This window comes from Pelobates fuscus, chromosome 7, assembly GCF_036172605.1.
Source record: "Pelobates fuscus isolate aPelFus1 chromosome 7, aPelFus1.pri, whole genome shotgun sequence".
NCBI classification, from domain to species: Eukaryota; Metazoa; Chordata; class Amphibia; order Anura; family Pelobatidae; genus Pelobates; species Pelobates fuscus.
In genome coordinates, this window is record NC_086323.1 from 38,151,451 (window position 1) to 38,170,809 (window position 19,359).

At 39.1% G+C, this 19,359-nt stretch overlaps 1 protein-coding gene across 1 annotated transcript in view; it reads right to left on the reverse strand.

Annotated features, from left to right (window-relative positions):
• PIGK (phosphatidylinositol glycan anchor biosynthesis class K) overlaps positions 1–19,359 on the reverse strand; it is a 123,854-nt gene that overhangs the window by 76,313 nt on the left and 28,182 nt on the right. Inside the window, exons 5-9 of the mRNA XM_063427945.1 lie at positions 16,739–16,850; positions 15,458–15,554; positions 10,231–10,348; positions 9,180–9,290; positions 3,481–3,653 (exon numbers count right to left, since the gene is read on the reverse strand). Coding sequence (XP_063284015.1) covers positions 3,481–3,653; positions 9,180–9,290; positions 10,231–10,348; positions 15,458–15,554; positions 16,739–16,850 — 611 coding nt within the window. The remainder of the gene's footprint in view (positions 1–3,480; positions 3,654–9,179; positions 9,291–10,230; positions 10,349–15,457; positions 15,555–16,738; positions 16,851–19,359) is intronic.

Genomic DNA, 19,359 nt, shown 5'->3' on the forward strand with positions numbered 1-19,359 from the left:
AATCAATTTAAAAAAATACAAATTTCACTTGAGGGGGGGCAAACCTGTAGTCACACCCACAAATTTAAGTAGTGAATACCGCCTCTTGCGTGATAGATCTAACGGAAAAAAACCGTTGATCTTACCTGATCTAACGAATATCTACCAAAATCAATTTAAGAAAATTAAAATTTCACTTGAGGGGGGGCAAACCTGTAGTCACAACCACAAAGTTAAGTAGTGAATACCGCCTCTTGCGTGATAGATCTAACGGAAAAAACTGTTGATCTTACCTGATCTAACGAATATCTACCAAAATCAATAAAAAAAAATTAAAATTTCACTTGAGGGGGGGCTAACCCGTAGTCACGCCCACAAAGTTAAGTAGTGAATACCGCCTCTTGCGTGATAGATCTAACGAAAAAACTGTTGATCTTACCTGATCTAATGAATATCTACCAAAATCAATTAAAAAAAATTTAAATTTCACTTGTGGGGGGGCTAACCCGTAGTCACGCCCACAAAGTTAAGTAGTGAATACCGCCTCTTGCGTGATAGATCTAACGAAAAAAACTGTTGATCTTACCTGATCTAACGAATATCTACCAAAATCAATTAAAAAAAAAAAAATTTCACTTGAGGGGGGGCTAACCCGTAGTCACGCCCACAAAGTTAAGTAGTGAATACCGCCTCTTGCGTGATAGATCTAACGAAAAAAAAATGTTGATCTTACCTGATCTAACGAATATCTACCAAAATCAATAAAAAAAATAAAAATTTCACTTGAGGGGGGGCTAACCCGTAGTCACGCCCACAAAGTTAAGTAGTGAATACCGCCTCTTGCGTGATAGATCTAACGAAAAAAACTGTTGATCTTACCTGATCTAACGAATATCTACCAAAATCAATTAAAAAAAATAAAAATTTCACTTGAGGGGGGGCTAACCCGTAGTCACGCCCACAAAGTTAAGTAGTGAATACCGCCTCTTGCGTGATAGATCTAACAAAAAAAACTGTTGATCTTACCTGATCTAACGAATATCTACCAAAATCAATTTAAAAAAATAAAAATTTCACTTGAGGGGGGGCCAGCCCCCCCTAATTATATATGCAATATCTCAGTAATTAGACTAGATCTAACAAAAATTTTGCCTGATCAAACCTGATCTAACGTAGAGCTATCATAATCAACAACATTTTGTACAAATTTTTGTTGAGGGGGGGCTGGCTACGGGTTAGCCCCCCCTGACAATGATTGTTAATATCGCATATTTTAGAGTAGATCTAACGAAAAAAATTGTTGATCAAACCTGATCTAACAAAGATCTAACAAATGGAATAAAGTTTTGATCAAATTCTCAATATGGGGGGGCTAACCCGGGGGTGGTATACAACTGAGGGTTAAAGCAACTGTAGCTAATTAGTATCCTCTTTATGCTCTCTCTCTCTTTCGCAACAATATTGCAACACTGTGATAATACAGAAGCCCTAACCTGACAGCTATCTGACTCAGTTTCTTCACTCAAACTGACTCCTATATTGAATTGCATTAACCAAAATTAGGAGAAGAGAGATTGCAACAATTTGTAATTACAAACAACCTTCTACTAGCTCTATATTATGATATTGTAGAATCAATGACATCAGTCATCTGCTCCCTGTATTCTAGACAACTACTCAGTGTGATATATACAAAATCCAACTCCTGATAGAGACCTCACTTAATAAAGTCAGAAATTAGGACAATTGGAGGAATTTATATCCTTTATCTATTTCTGCATATATCATCTATTTTTCTGAGTAGGTAGAGGTATAGCCAATTGGCTTTGGATTTTCTAGCTAACCATTAATATAAGCGGTGTGCAGCGTTCTATCAAAGAGCATACATTTCCTCATCTTGTGTTCCTTTCCAGCTAACACCGACATTCATAGTATTTTAGCTCTGCAAATAGGTAGTTATTATTATGCTGTGATAGATTTAAGTAGGTTTATTGGACACCGCAACGTTTCGACCTGTACCAAGTACCTGTACCTTTATCAAGTATCCAGTGTGCCCTATGTATCAGTGTCCCCTGTGTATCAGAGTGTCTCAGTGCCCCATGTCTCCCAGTGTCCCTGGTGTGTCTCAGTATCCTTAGTGTCTCAGTGTCCCCTAGTCTCACAGTGTCCCCATGTCTCACAGTGTCCCCATGTCTCACAGTGTCCCCATGTCTCACAGTGTCCCCATGTCTCACAGTGTCCCCTAGTATAAAATAAAAAAATCTCAGGCACTCACTGTGATAGATTTAAGCAGGTTTATTGGACACCGCAACATTTTGACCTGTACCCAGGTCTTTATCAAGTCTCCAGTGTCCCCTATATATCAGTGTCCCCTATATATCACAGTGTCTCAGTGCCCCATGTCTCCCAGTGTCCCCTAGTGTCTCAAAGTTACCCAGTGTCTCCATGTCTCCCAGTTTCCCAAAGAGTCTTAGTGTCCCCGGGTCTCTCAGTGTTTTCAATGTCTCCTAGTGTCCTAGTGACATGGGGACACTGGGAGACATGGGGACACAGACACTAAGGGACTAGGAGACATGGGGACACAGACATGCCCCCTTTTTGTGTATGTTAGCCCCTTTCAGCAGTTATGGTTATGTGATTTGTGTCAGTGGCCCACCCTTTTGCCCCGTCCATAGACTTCCTGCTTTATTGGACACTGCTGTTAGGGGGTATGGGTTTACTTGAAAGATGAAAGCGTGGGTATGTGTTTTCTCATAGCTGCATCCTATGAGTTTCCCTCCAGCACCATCTCCATCAGATACATGACGCTTAGGAGGTAGGACTGTTTTAGTATTTTTGGTCAATAAAATTTTGTAATTAGGCCCATCATAATTGTCAGCACCAGGCCCACTGGGCATTTAATCTGGCCCTGCATGAATGGAAGAGGAATAACGATGAACAAATGGTTATCATTCTAGATGGTGGAGCGTTAACACAGATTCTGATCAGTTCGATCTCTAGAAGCAGTTTAATAAAGGTTTGAAAAGACGCTGTTGGTTGGATCGGACCTATTCTTGCCTGTGCATCACATAGAGAATGCATTGAAAATATGTGAAAACAAGAAATAAAAAAAGGTTATAAAAAAAAGGTTCTTTGAAGTGCCTGCATTTTTCTTTTTGCAGAAACGGATCAAAAAATTGAATGGCTTTGTACCAGGTACTAAACCATTCAATTTTAGTCTGGTCTGCAGTCAAATGGAACATTTCAATCTCAATCTGTCCTAGGACTTATCCAAGATTTTGCTACTGCAATAAACTATAAAATAAATGTTTGGTCACTGCGATTCCTTTTCAAATACTAAAACGTGCATGAAATCGCTTGTGGAATATTTTGCCGGGAGAATTTAGATGGTTACTGAGATTGAATAATACCGTTGCCCACATTTCAGACAGTTCTATGGAAAGTTACTTATATCAAAGAGTTATCATTACACCTGAAATATTTCCATGCTGAAAGACATACCTTTTCTGTGCTTGTTCTTTATGTGTCCCTAAGGTAATGGGATATTTTGTGAGTTCTACTTTTCGAACACTGCCAAAGAAATCTGTAATGAGGACTGTGTGTGGAGCTCTTTGGAAGAGATCGGTCCGATGTCCGGGGGTAGACACGCACAAGCTTTTCGGACAAACCTGGAACTGGACACAAACAAAACAAAAAAATTAAAATGTTTATTTATTATTCTTCACAACAAAAGTGTGAGTTTTTAGGAATTCCATTTTGGGAAAAAATTACAGAACTGAAACATAAGTAGCGTTTTGGATATTTTGGTCTGATATGTTAAATTCACAATTGATCGTTTAACTGAAATGGCTATTCACGAACGTCAGATACATACTCCGTTATAGTAAAAGCTTGGGTAATTTAGGAAGAATTTTTGGGATTTCAATTTGCTATAATTTGTAGTATAGTGAATACACTAACAAAGTGACACTCCATTTCCAAATAAATAAAATGAAAGGACTGGTAATAAATACAAAACACAAAAATGGAATTTCATAGCAGGTAACCGTTGGGAACTGCAGATTTTGTAGCCACCCAACTTGCAAAGTGAAGGCTGAAGGAGCAGAGTATGAAAACCTCTTCATCTCTTCTGTGTTGGAAACATATCATTAACTCGACTATGATGGCCAGAGGTGCCCAAAAGGTAGATCCCCAGATGTTGTACAACTACAAAGTCCATGATGCTTTGCATACCTTTAGAATAACAAAGCATCGTGGCAGCTGTGGTTTTAAAAAATCTGGGGATCTACTTTGTGGGTGCCCCTGGCCTAAAGTTTGCAAGTATGCAGCCAGTGCTTAGTGTATGAACTTACAGAATATAAAACAAATGTATTTAGATTCCATCGAAGTACAGATACGCACGGTATAACTAAATGTGTGTTTATATCAATAGCCAGTTTCTGCAAATAGCAACACACTCTGGCAGAAGTTAGACAGGTTGGTAGCATTCCATGGACCTGCAAGACGGGCATTCCTCGAAGCTGAGGTTTGCTCTTTGTTCTTTTTTTCAATTCAAACTGCCCTACGGGACAAAACAACTTGAACTGAATGCCCCTGGAAAAACCTGCTTGATTCCCCGCTCCTTCCGAGAGGGCTCACTAAAAGCTGTTTAATTATTCCTTTACATCTCACACATATCCTTTTATCTCTCATAGATGAAGAGGGAAGTATAAAGTCTTTTGAACTGCAATCAGAAATCACAGATTGTTTGATTTTGCCAGTTCTAGAAAGGTCAACTGTTAAAGCGCTAAAGGGAGTAAGTCCTACCTGGGTGTGTGGTTCCTGATTGTTTATTTTAGGTATAGTAAAGGTCTAATGAGCTTTATAAAATGTAAAGAGACACAGAGTCTTGTTTCAATGTCAATAGTGATCAAAAAAATCTAATTCAAAATGTCCGATATATTGAATGAGCAAGTAAGATCACTCTCCCCCGCTCTGTGGTGTGTGATCAATGCTAGGACCAGGGGTCACATGGCCTGATAAACAGGTGGTCACAAATGTTTGGGCAATTAACAACTGCTCCAAATCTGAACCTTTTAGGCAATTTACTAAACAAATACATACATCGAATGTGAAGTGTGTGAGAGTGAATGTACTGTTGATTTGAATAAATGTTACCTTATGTTTCTAGATAAACCTATTTTGGTGTAGGACGTCTTGTTAGACACCCCCCAGTAACAGGTCACTTTTTATGCCTGTTCAGGAGTCTGGTAAAATTACTAAAAAAAATTGAACACATTATTTTCGGATAGGTGTTCTAGCCATCTCATGATTGGGAAGTGCACAATAAGGATATTCGAAGCAAAATGATTTCCTATAGGACACTGGAAAAAGGGATACATGCAATGACCATAGGGGGCATTTAAGGGTTGTATTTATGAATGTACTATGAAAGATTCCTAGATTTCTAATTTTCATTGAATGGGGTAGTAACCCTTGATTAATTAAGCAGGATACATAGCTCTACAAATCATTCCTGTCCACAGCAGCAGGGAACACAGCCCTATACAGCAAAACTTACTGAACCAGGAATCAGCCACATCACATCAATGTGACTTGATCATTTTTTGCAATAATAAGTCTTTACCAAATCTGGCTTTCCCCCCCCCCCCCCCCCCCCCCCCAAAAAAAATATTTCTATTTTAATTGTATTGTTGTGAAAATTTGAGGACTCACATTTTACTATATTTATGGTCATTGCTTTCTGGATGCAGAATGTCAATAGGCAGTTCCTCACGTCAAATTTGATTGACAGAAATAAGCCACGAGCTGTGCTACATGTAGTGATATTTAAGAAAAAGCAGCATGGCTTTAAGTACTGGCGCAGTTTGACTAGGTTTGTGATTTTAAAAAGGAGATCTATAAGAGTACTTTTTAAACTTAAAGGAACACTATAGGGTAAGGAACACAAACATGTATTGCTGGCACTATAGTGTTAAAACCAACTTTTAGGTGGCTTGCTCCCACTAACCTCTCTTAGAAAATGTTAAAACATACCTTTTTTCCAGCGCTGCTCAACCCTATGAGGAAAATACAGCATCTCCATGCAGAGCGTGGAGACGCTGAACGGCAGTGCTGCTGCCCCAGCAAGCCCCTCTTGTAGCAATCTGAGGAGTGGCCACTGGAGGTGTCACTAGGCTGTAATGTAAACACTGCCTTTTCTACTGTACTGAGCATACTCACCAGAACAACTACAATGAGAGCTGGAGCTGGTCTGGTGACTTTAGTGTCCCTTTAATATTAAGAATATATCAATTTATTTTTTAATAAAATATTGAAAAAACATACTGCCACATTTAAATAAAATTAAAAAAAATCTTCTTTAGCAAACAGATGCATGACAGACCAACCTTTAATCTAACAGTTTTATTATCAAAGGACTCATTTGAATTGAACAAATGGGGAATTTTCTTTTTCTTCAAAGGATGGCCCTGTATAGCCCAGTCGGCAAACGGGTTAAACATTTGGCTGTGTTTATGTGCAACATGAATTTGTTTACATGCGCAGCATTGTATGATCAAAAGAAAAAAAAACTGATTTAAACGGAGACAACAGGAAACACTGACATAGAGCAAGAATAGCCCTGGGCCAAAAACACAGACTCACAGAACAAACCGCTACTGAATTAAACGCTCCTATGTGCTCCGCAGAGAGTCAACTACTACATTAAGGCTGTTGATAAAATGTATATGGTTTAATGTGACTCAATGCACACAAAGCATGAGAAAAACAAACACATTTAAAATGTTAATTTTAAAAAATAGGAAAGGGTTAAATACAATCACACAGATTCTAGACACTATTCGATTTAGAAAAATCTATACAAATAGTTTTTTAAAAAGTTGATGGCAAAGAGCTGCGCAGTATTTGCAAAAAAAAAAATAATAATATATATAAATATATATATATATATTTTTTTTTATTTTTTTTTTTAAATTAAAATCCTAACCATTTCCTAGAGGGTCTTGACTAAATGATGGCAATTTCACAATATCACTAACAAATACACACGCCCAGAATAAAAAAAAACTCTTCCAGCAATGGAGGGAGAAGATCCTGTTAATGACCAGCTAGGCTCCAAGCCAGGATTTAGTTTTATTTTGAAACCATCCCATTTGCTTATATACTCAGTGTGAGAACTACTGTTGTATAGATTCAACTTGACTCTAATGTAAGAGCCAGATCATGCCCCTGCAGTCTCCCTGCTCAATTCTCTGCCATGTAGAAGTTAAATCACTTTGTTAATGCAAGCCTAAGCACACTTCCCTGCATGTGACTTACACAGCCTTCTTAAATACTTCCTGTAAGGAGTCATCTAATGTTTACACTTCCTTTATTGCAAATTATGTTTACTTTATAATTTATCATCTCTTGCTCTGCTAGTAGCTTAATGGATGCCTGCAGGAGCCTCCTATATGTAAAAAAAAAAAAAAAAAAGCTCAATTTACAGAGCAGGAGAAAAAAAAAAAACTTTAAAGTAATTTACATTTGACTAAAAATGAAACTATTTTTTTGTAATTCAGGCTGTGTGACTCACAGCTAAAGAAGGTGTGGCTAGAGCTGCATAGACAGAAACGAAAGTGCTTTAACTCCTAAATGGCAGGCAATTGAGCAGTGAAACTGCAGAGGCATCATCTATACATATTAGGCCAAGGTTGTTTTGGTGACAATAGTGTCCCTTTAATGCATAATTAAAAAATAAATAATCAGCTTGAATGTGTAGCATCACTAGAAAAATAGCTTTGCAACAAAAGCTTCCTGAATGACAGCTATTAATTTAACCTTCTGAATCATCAAGAGCTGATACATTGGTGATCTGAGCCCAAACACTATTTTTATAGATCAATTCGATTCAGAACCTCAAAGAATAAAGACCAGGAGAATAACACGAGAATAAAATAGTAAAAATCTTGAGAAATAGCTTTGCACCTTATCAAGGTAATTATCGCTGGTTATTCTGTAAAGAAATGTGAGTGGGCCGCAGTGAGAGAATCTGCGTACAAGCCAACAGTGAGATGAAATGCAGGTTGGGAAAATGGACAACACATTACAGCAGTGTGCCAACATCCTGGCTCTTAACTCTATGAGTGCCAACGGGAAAAATGGTATGCGTCATACAGCTACATTGTTACAATTTATGCACAGTGAAGAGCAATCTAGAGGGGCAGGGGTGGGGGGATGGAGGGGGGGGGGTCTGAAAATTGCTTAATGGAAATTCAAAGAGCACAATACACAGGTTCCTACCACCTCAACCACTGCCGCATCTGAATTGCAGTCCGAACTGTGCTTGTAAAGTCAGATCTAATTTGGTTAGCATGCGGATTGCATAACTTATAAAAAATATATATATATGTATTCCAGAAAGTGACATCATGTGATTATTTACATGAAAAATCCTCTCTGACAGATAGATTAGCACACAGTACAGCAAGAGATACTTTGCTAAGGCGGTTTACCGTAGACACTAAGGCAATGAATATAACAAGAAAACAAAAAACTAAATCTTCACATTTTAGGTTTCCCACCTTGCTAATCATCTAATTTTATTCTGCATTTTTCTTACTGATAGTGCTGCTTTGTGTCTACATCTTTCAATGTCCCATGTTATTATTATCAGCACCAACTTAATCTGTAGTGATGTAGAATTACAGGAAGTGGACAATTATGAACCAAATGAACTTACATTGTATGAGGATCTGAGATAGGCAGATATACATCGTTCGGTGTCTTGCCCAGGGACACTTACTGGTGAGGAGGTCTGACAGGGATTTGAACCAGAGTTTCCCGGTTCTAAGGCAGGGACATTACCTCTGCTGTAACCAGCTGTTAGAACAAAAATTAACAATTCTCCCACATACAAATCTTATCCAAAACTTTACTAGCATCTTCAGTATTTACAGCCCATAATTAGGTACTTACATGGCATTGTTACATATCTCTAAGTGTAAGCTATTAGGGAAAGCACTGACATGTTTTGTACTTGTGCGTCCCCACGTGTTATTTTTAAGTTGTTGCCTGCGTTATGCTGCATTAGCCTGTCACAATAAAACATCTTCCTGGTGGGAGTGAGGGTACAATGAGGCTGCTCTCAGACAGCCATCCCAAACCTATCCCTGCACGGATTGCTGGTAACGAGGAAGACTGCTAGAAGGACTGCTTACCAGGTCATTCATGTTGTTCTGGCTCGCAGGATGGATCTCCTCTAGAAACTCCAACACATAGAATGTGTATCTGTCCATGAGGTGGACTCCCACTCCCAAATCCGGCTGGTGCTGCAGGGGATAAAAATACAGAAATGTATATATACTGTTGTTTACAAGCAGTGCAGCTCCATCCTGTAGTTCAAACGGTCTTTTTATAGCTGTCTCTATCCAACTTGTCTGTCTTTCACTCTCTATCTCCACAGCACTCTCACTATCCTTTCTCTCCAGTTATCTCCAATGTCTGTCTCCAGACTGCCTATCTTTAGTCTATGTCTCTTTTCCAACCTCTTAATGTTAACCCAGCTAGCCTGCTTCTCTCTAGAAGGACTGTATCTTTATGAATATATATAAATGGGATAATTCTACAGAATACCATGCGTATATATCAGAAACCGAGCGTGCACTGTGTATGTGTGTATTACAGAAATGGAGCAGTAAGTGCTCTATCAAAGGCAAGCATAAACAGTGTTTTGCAAGATCTCGGCTCTTATGTTACAATGTAAATTAGACAGAACACATATAACAGAGGATCCGAGTGCCTCTAGCTCAGAGAAGACTTTTCTCACAGATCCAGCAAAACAAAATGTAGAACTGGGCTCGTACTGAGTGTCCAAGCCAGGTTTATTAAACAGAAAAATGTAATAAGCTCCTTATCCTACACTGAAATGCTAATAAAGATGAAACCATGGAAGGCTGTTACCTTATATATCATTAGATTTAGAGTAGGATCTCCCCATCACCACATTTGAAGGCCTGTGCTTGGTTTCAGAATGGCACTGTATTTAAATAAAGTGCAGACTGCTAATGAGTATTTCGGTCACCTTTCAGCATTGTTGTCCACTAAAAAGAAGGGCAGCAAGCCATTGTATTGTTTACTACTCCTCTTGTTTTTCATGTTTATTTGTGTATTTGTTTTTTGGCTTGACCTGTGTACTTCTAAACTGCGGTTTATACGGTTTAAACATATACATATACCCCCAAGTCAAGAGCTTCTGCTGTGCCTACTCACCGAAAGAGAGTCTTCGCCGATCTGACTACTGGCGAGCGCCATGATGTTTGGGGAGTAAAACCGCTCATACATAGAGGCTCCTTGACAGGTGTCAATGATAAACAATAGTTCATTATATCTAAAAAAAATAAAATAAAAAAACAACAAAAAAAAACATACAGAAATAAGTCCAGTGCTCAAACTCCCACTCGTCTTGGCCGGGAGCAATAACCATAGTATTAATCAGCCCAAACATAGAACAAAAATAAAAGTGCCACTGCAATGGCCATTAAAGTGTACGTTTTTGGTGAGATTACAATTAACGGTTATAGCAGTGGTAATAAAAAGGTCTTATTTATATATGTTAGGTGATTTGGAATTATGCACCAGTAACTTTTTTCGTTCTGAAAATAAAACCTGTTTTGGTCAGTTTGGTCCCTGAAGCTGAAACATTGAACCACAACTATAGCACAAGTTATCCATACAGGTCTTTATGGACCAATGCGCTGTAGTTCAGTAACACCTTCCTCTCCCCAAAATAGTATCTTAACTTAAAAATGTGGGTTGATTGAGTAAACTACCATCTATGCTGTGTTCCAACACACAGGTATTAGATATACCCGCTGGTGCCACTTAGACATGACATAGACTTGGCTGCCTTACGGATATAAGAGGATTATGGAATAAGTGCTGGAGGAATATCATAGCATATATAATAATGTAACTGACTTTTCTTTTTTTTTTTTTTTTTACAGGAAAATATATATTTTTTTGTTTTTTGTTTTTAAAGTAAATTTGAAAAAAAAAAATTTTTTTAAAAAACACTGCACTATACCATCATCACCATTGCTGTTTTTGTGAGTATAATTCATACACTGTAATTTTAAGACAATTTTAATGTGATGGAAAAAAAAGGTACTTCAGTTTTTTAATAGAGAGATGGTAAAACCGATGTGCTCAGGACACCAGTTAATGGATTTAAAAGAATGTAAACCGTTAAAGTTACAGCTTGTAGAGTGCACACACTCATAAAACACCCCACACAGGGCTTCACTTGCCAACAGCTTTTTAGATCAGGTATGTGAGAGATTTTTCAACATAACACAATAGTGATGGATGGCATTAAGAGGGTAAAATTAGTTTCATGGAACCTACTGATTGTCTTAACGTAGGTCACACTTGTCAATGTTAAATATCACAATCACTGCTCCACTAAATTACGATCACACACTTCACTTGTACTGGCCAAGCAGGAACGCAGAATCCAACTTCTAGAAAGACTTGTCTTTACTCATATGACTCACTTCCTAAATTCCAACTCCCTCCTTGACCCCCTTCAATCTGGCTTTCGCCCCCTCCACTCTACTGAGACTGCTCTTATTAAAGTCACTAACGACCTAATCGCAGCTAAATCCAAAGGCCACTACTCCATACTAATTCTTCTTGACCTATCTGCTGCCTTTGACACTGTTGATCATGTCCTCCTTCCCCAAACTCTTCAATCCCTTGGTCTCTGTGGCACTGTCCTCTCGTGGTTCTCCTCCTATTTCTCCCAACGTTCGTTCATTGTCTCCTTTTGCAATAAAACCTCCTCCTCTCGCCCTGTTGGAGTCCCCCAAGGATCTGTTCTTGGTCCCCTTCTGTTCTCTCTTTATACTGCCTCTCTTGGCAAATTCATTAACTCCTTTGGATTCCGCTACCATCTGTATGCCGACGACACCCAGATAGATCTCTCCTCCCCTGATCTCTCCCCCGCGCTCCTGCAACGTGTCACTGCTTGCCTTTCCTCAATTTCTCATTGAATGTCCTCCCGCTTTCTGAAACTCAATCTCTCTAAAACTGAGATTCTTATTTTTCCCCCTCATAATGCTGATCCTCGTCCTTCGCTTTCCCTGCACGTTGACGGTGCTTGCATCAGTTCATCCTTGCAAGCTCGTTGTCTTGGTGTTATCTTTGATCCTGGCCTCACCTTTTCGCCACATATCCAGTATGTTGCTAAAACCTGTCGATTCCACCTTAAAAATATCGCCCGCATCCGCCCCTTTATCACGCAAGATGCTGTCAAGGAGCTTGTTCATGCTCTGGTAATCTCTTGCATAGATGACTATAATTCTCTCCTAGTTGGTCTCCCCCAAAAGCCAAACTGCCCCGCTACAATCTGTAATGACTGCTGTTGCCAGGCTGATCTTTCTCACCTGTCGCTCCTCCCATACCTCACCCCTCTGTCGATCCTTACACTGGCTTCCTGTACCCTAAAGGTGTCAATTCAAAATACTAACCCTTACCTATAAAGCTCTTACCAACTCTAGCCCCTCTTACATTTCTTCCCTTATTCATAGATAAGCCCTTTCTCGGTCTCTCCGCTCTGCCGGTGACCTTTTCGCACCCTTACTGCTAACTCGCACTTGCAGGACTTCTTCGGGCGGCTCCCTTCTTTTGGAACAGCCTGCCTACCCCCATCAGACTCTCCCCTAGTCTCCAATTGTATAAGAAGTCACTCAAAACACATCTGTTCAGAAATGCTTATGGATACTATAGATATCTATACTTATCCAAATCTGTCTCTTGCTCTCCTAAAAGAGCCATACTCCACTCTCACCTCCAGCTCTGCTACTTTTCCACCTTGTTTGGTGGCTGTCACCTTTGCTGCCCTGTTGTGTATTTGTCCCCCACCTCATCTAGACTGTACGCTTGTTTGAGCAGGGTCCTCATCTACCTATTGTCCCTGTGTCACTGTGTAATTGTCTCATGTATTGTAAATTTCGGACCTTCATAATATTGTAAAGCGCTTCGGAATTAGTTGGCGCTATATAAATACCAATAATAATAATGTACCAATATTTACCACTGCCCATCTCTAACTTTTAAAAAGGGATACTATAGGCACCCAGACAACTTCAGATCATTGAAATGGTCTGGGTGCAGTGTCACTGTCCAAATTAGTCCTGCAATGTAAATTTGTACAGTTTTAGAGAAACTGCAATATTGCCTCGCAGGACTAAGACTGCCTCTAGTGGCTGTCAGACAGCTATTAGAAGCACTTTCTGCATCCTAATAGACTATAGGCTGCCTAAAAGACGCTGGACGTCCTCATGCTCTGCATGAGGACATCCAGGGTAAGTGAAATGCCCATTTGAAAGCATTGAAGCAATGCTTTAATATGGGGAGGGCATAATAAGCTTGCAGCGCATGTGCACTAGGCACCCCGTCAGATAACATTGAAGGAGGTGGAGCACCTACCCAGCACTGATGGTCATCAGCGCTGGAATCGAGATAGTACAAAAGGTTTGTTTTTTCCCTTTCTATGCTGGGGGGCGGAGGTCGCGAGGGGGGGGGGGGAACCAGAGGGCACTTTGTGTTCATAACATTATAGAATCCATTTAAATATACATAGAACATGGACTCTTCTGTAACACAGTTACACTGGAGGGCTGCATTTTGAGGGAGGTCGCGTGAATTCACTCATGCCGTGTGATATGGAAAGAGTCGTAAACCCATTCATCCAGTCTACATTTATAAGGTCCATGAGATGCTTGAAGCTCTACAGTATATTCCTGCAGCTTTGAAGTGGATCCTGATAAATACAAGGTAGAAAAAAACCAAAGAAGCTAGCCTGTAGTGTGGTATTTTCCATTAGATGTTGATAATGAGATAAGTATTTCAGTAGCATCAAAAATGCCGTTATTATCCTAGCTAGTATCAGTGATGCATCTATGCCACAAACACTATAAACACATAAGCATGACATGACCCACACTGTCTGTAATGAAACTAAAGGCTAAAAAGAAGAGAGATTTACATAAACACAGAGTATTAGAAATACCAGAAGTTCTCAGAGCCACTGTTCAACCTAACTATGTTTCCATATTATACTACGCTGTTGTGGCGCATGACTATGTTTTGTACTCACCTGCACAACAAAAATAAAGAATATAAAAAAAAAAGAAATACCAGACAGTGACTATTTAGGATGATATGTTCCAACAGCAAATGCAAAACGCATTTCCAAATCATACACATCACTTTATCCTGCTCAACGTCTGGCAAACCATGTTTTTATCGGATGCAATAATAGAACTGACTAATAAAAGGCTCTGCCTTTTACATTATAAAAATATTTATTATATTCTAAAAGTTCTGTGTAGTAGGAATTTGATTTGCTAAGTGCTGTTTTGGCAAAAAAAAGATATGATATTCATTCAACCTCCCACCCAGAATCAGAGTTAGTGAGAGGCTAGACAAAGATGCACAATATACCAGGATTTATGTATACTACAGCGTTTAGCTCGTAATTCATGCCAGATAAGGGCTTCAAGATGCATCTCCACTCTAACTAGGGATGCTTATAAAAAAAATACACACTATAGGGCAGTCCTGTAAACCATAAATGCATACTAGTACCAGGTGCAAGGAAGCTGCCTTTTTTGTGAACATATTAACACGTCTTTCCTGGCTTTTGAACATGAACATTGAAAGCCTGGCTTTTAAAGTGTTGTAGGGACACTCCGAGCACCAAAACAACTTAACAGGATATATTTTCTGCATGCTCAAATCTTTATAGTTGTAGCAGAATATTGCACTCTAAGTCTTCCACCTTAGGCACGCACCCTCATTCCAATAAAGCTTCCTTATCAAATGTATACACACAGTCTCAGCCGCAACAGTCGCGCTGTTATTAATTTACAACCTGGCTGCAGACAGTCAGAGAAACTGCAATCAGGCAGTGATATCCTTACTATATGTCTCCCTGGGCGTCCTCTCCTTCTAATACAGGTTGCTTTGTAGGTCATTCAGTACTGTCAGTGGCTGAGCTGTGAGCACACCTTTTTAATAAGGAAGTATTTTACTGGAGTAAGGGGGTGTGGCTAAAGAGGCAGGATTATAGTGCAGCATTCTGGAAATCATTTATTTTATGGAAAAACTATAAAGATTTGAGCATGCAAAAAAATACAGCATATTAATGACGCCAAAACCTATCAAATGCCTTAAAGCAGCATAAGTTCTCTGAGTGTCCCTTTAATAGGTCTTGCGAAACACAGTTTAGTGTTGACCCAGGGTCCTGGGGGAAATAAAGATTGTTCAGTTCACTGCAGAGCCGTCTGTTGCTGAAATCAGCCTTCAAAAGATACCAGCTGCCATTGAATATCATTTATTAATTCTGAGCTTGAAATCCAATAAATAAAATAATATGATGTAGGCATCTCGCAAAAACATCTCATATTAGCATGTGTCGTTTATTCAAACTGACCTCCTTTTCTGCCACATTTGCTCAAAAGCATCTGCGAGCTCCACGTTGGTGATTTCCTCAGAGTCCTGAAATTTGAGGAAACCGTTTCCACCGTGACCTGCAGAGAAAATATAAATTCACATCCACGCGTTATAGGAAGGCAAGAAATGATGATTCTCGTAAAGAATTCATGGTAAAAATAAACTGCACACAAAGGCTCCCTTGGTAACGTTGGACAGCAAGCACCAAAACGTCGGCTAATTGTAATAGGATTTGTAGGGCACAGTATGTGTAGCCCTGCATCAGACAATGGCTAAGGTGACAGCAACTAACTGACAACACGTACAATAAATGGCATTTGGAACGTTCGGGAACAAGTCATTGTTTATGTAAATTAATCTATATATCTTGCATCCATTTATTGGCACCTATATATCTGTATCCAAGTATCAATATTAATTTATAGCTGTCTCACCAATCCATTTTTCCCAAACTACCTGCACTGATTTTAAATATATCTTTCCGCCAGTTAAAAGAATCCCACAGAATGGCAGACTTCAGAAATCAAGAACAGGGGAGAATAGAATGGAGGAACCCGGGTATCAAGATTCGGTACAAGAAGGAAAAGATATACCAACAATATAATAAATATAAATTAAAATAATAATAATAATAATAGTAGTAATAAAAGGCAAGTGACAATAAGAGGAGTATAACCGTTAAGATACAACTGGCAAAAGGAAAGGAAAAAAAAAAAAAAAGAAGAAAAAAAAAAGGACAGAGTGTTTTAATAAATATCCCTGAACAGGGGTGTTGCTATGTCGCAGAATGACCAGAGGCTTCACCCCAGCGCTTTTAAGGGCCCTGGCTACATAAAAATCCACCCTATTCCATGCTCTGTGCTCAACACTAAATGTAACATTAAATCTATGAAGGAATCCAGAGTATAATATAACCCTGCATTTATAAACCCCACACTTGCTGTATTACCCCTACAAATGCAGCAATAACCCCCATTGAGCTGTATAATGAGCTCCAAATATGATGCCTTAAAGTAGAACTTTCAAAGGGGACTTATTCCCAACAATTAAAACCTTCCAAAATTAGACCCAGGGTTTTTCAAAACCCCACTAAGGAGCTTCATCTGACCCTCAATATCTACTAACCTATATCAATTCCTTTGACACTTTACAATAAATAGATTTCCTGGGTAGAGTACAATTAAATAGAAATGCATATTACGTATTTATATTTGTGGATGCGGAAGAGTAAAATGTGTGAAATGTAAAAATGCACAATTACCCGTCATGTAAATGAGAATATTACTCCTGTCATCAGACAGCAGACGTTTTAATCGAGGCGTGCTAGGCGGAATCCTGCCCGTCAAAATACGAAGAAAATTTTCAACAGTAACCTAAAAAACAAACAAACAAACAAAAAAAAAACAACTTCGCATATACAGATTTGTAAATAGCTATTTGAGAACATGGGTCACATCGGAAATGGTCAGACACCAAAGGTGCTTTAGCCCAGGAGTAGTCAACCTGTCCCAGCTCTCGATTTAAGCATTGCCCTGAACACATCTTGTGTTTGAAGACCTAACTTGCTCTGCATTCTTTATTTATTCAATTTACTGTAAGTAGAATATAGGAAAATTATTTACTAAACTGAAAGCTTTCAATTATTGACAAGTCAAATGCTAATTTTAGGACAAAAAAAAAAAGTCAGACAGGAAAAATATCTTCAACTTGGCATTTTTTTTGCAAGTTCTGCAAGTTCTGAGTAACCATAATTCCAAATGGACTGCAAAAACCTGAAAGAACTATTGCTCTTTTATTTCACCAGTTCACATTACTTACCTATATTTTAAAGGGACACTCCAGGCACCCAGACCACTTCTGCCCTTAACCCTGCAACTGTAAATATTGCAGTTTTCATAAACTGCAATATTTACATTGCAGGGATAACTCCTCCTCTAGTGGCTGTCTACTACTAGAGGGCATGTCCTGGTTTATAGCACAGGTTCCAACTCCTTCAGCAACATGGGATGGGGGGTGGGAGAGAGAAGGGACCTGCATCGCTGGCACCGGAGTGTCCCTTTAATGTTGGGAGATTTATTATGGGCTACAGGCTCATTTAGTTGGATGGTATGACTGGGCATGTTTTCAAAGACATAATTTAATAAAAGTGGCTGGTCTTTTAGAACCAAGAACATGAGGTCCTGCAAACTACCTGAACTAATGAAGTTGGGTTTTAAATGGAGTTTGTTTCTTAGTAACGGCAATATCTAAAGATTTGCAGCGAGTCTCTGATCGCGCACGCAGAGAAGGTGGTGGGCGGAATGTCTGCAGAGAATCTGTGAAATTGGAGACAGCTGGTGATACTAATTATCACATTTTCTATCATTTGGTCGATGACTTCAAGTTGCCCGAAGACACCAAATAAAAAATGTATAAAAAAACCTCTATATCAGTTACATTCTACAAAAAAAAAAACATTTTTTATATGTATATAAAAATCTCCAGCATTCATCACAATAAAAAACCCAATATGCCTAGCCCTAGGTACCAAATAATGCCAACTTAAATAAGAAAAAATGACATCAGCATCACTCAGAGGACTTTAAATGTGACCAAAACTGTACTAGTATACTTTACTAGTGCATTTGGTCACATTTGGAGTCCTGTGAGTGTTGCCATCGCCATCCCCCCCCCTAATATATATATATATATATATATATATATATATATATATACACACATACATACACACACACACACACACACACACACACACACACATATATAGACAGAATGTACTAGGTGTTTTTGTTAATCCTCTAACTTGGGAAATGCTTTCTCCTGAGACTTGCTGCAGTGCAGGGTAAAATAGAGCCCTGGAAGGAGGCACCTGTGACCGGGAATGGTGCAAAACTGGGGAGTTGGTCCAGACTCATACATACATACATTATATATACAGTTGCAAGAAAAAGTATGTGAACCCTTTGGAATGATATGGATTTCTGCACAAATTAGTCATAAAATGTGATCTGATCATCATCTAAGTCACAACAATAGACAATCACAGTCTGCTTAAACTAATAACACACAAAGAATGAAATGTTGCCATGTTTTTATTGAACACACCATGTAAATAGTCACAGTGCAGGTGGAAAAAGTATGTGAACCCTTGGATTTAATAACTGGTTGAACCTCCTTTGGCAGCAATAACTTAAACCAAACGTTTCCTGTAGTTGCAGATCAGACGTGCACAACGGTCAGGAGTAATTCTTGACCATTCCTCTTTACAGATTTGTTTCAGTTCAGCAATATTCTTGGGATGTCTGGTGTGAATCGCTTTCTTGAGGTCATGCCACAGCATCTCAATCGGGTTGAGGTCAGGACTCTGACTGGGCCACTTCAGAAGGCGTATTTTCTTCTGTTTAAGCCATTCTGCTGTTGATTTACTTCTATGCTTTGGGTCATTGTCCTGTTGCAACACCCATCTTCTGTTGAGCTTCAGCTGGTAGACAGATGGCCTTAAGTTCTCCTGCAAAATATCTTGATATACTTGGGAATTAATTTTTCCTTCGATGATAGCAATCCGTCCAGGCCCTGACGCAGCAAAGCAGCCCCAAACCATGATGCCCCCACCACCATACTTCACAGTTGGGATGAGGTTTTGATGTTGGTGTGCTGTGCCTTTTTTTTTCGCCACACATAGTGTGTGTTTCTTCCAAACAACTCAACTTTGGTTTCATCTGTCCAGAGAATATTTTGCCAGTACTGCTGTGGAACATCCAGGTGCTCTTGTGCAAACTGTAAACGTGCAATGTTTTGTTTGGACAGCAGTGGCTTCCTCTGTGGTATCCTCCCATGAAATCCATTCTTGTTTAGTGTTTTACGTATTGTAGATTCGCTAAC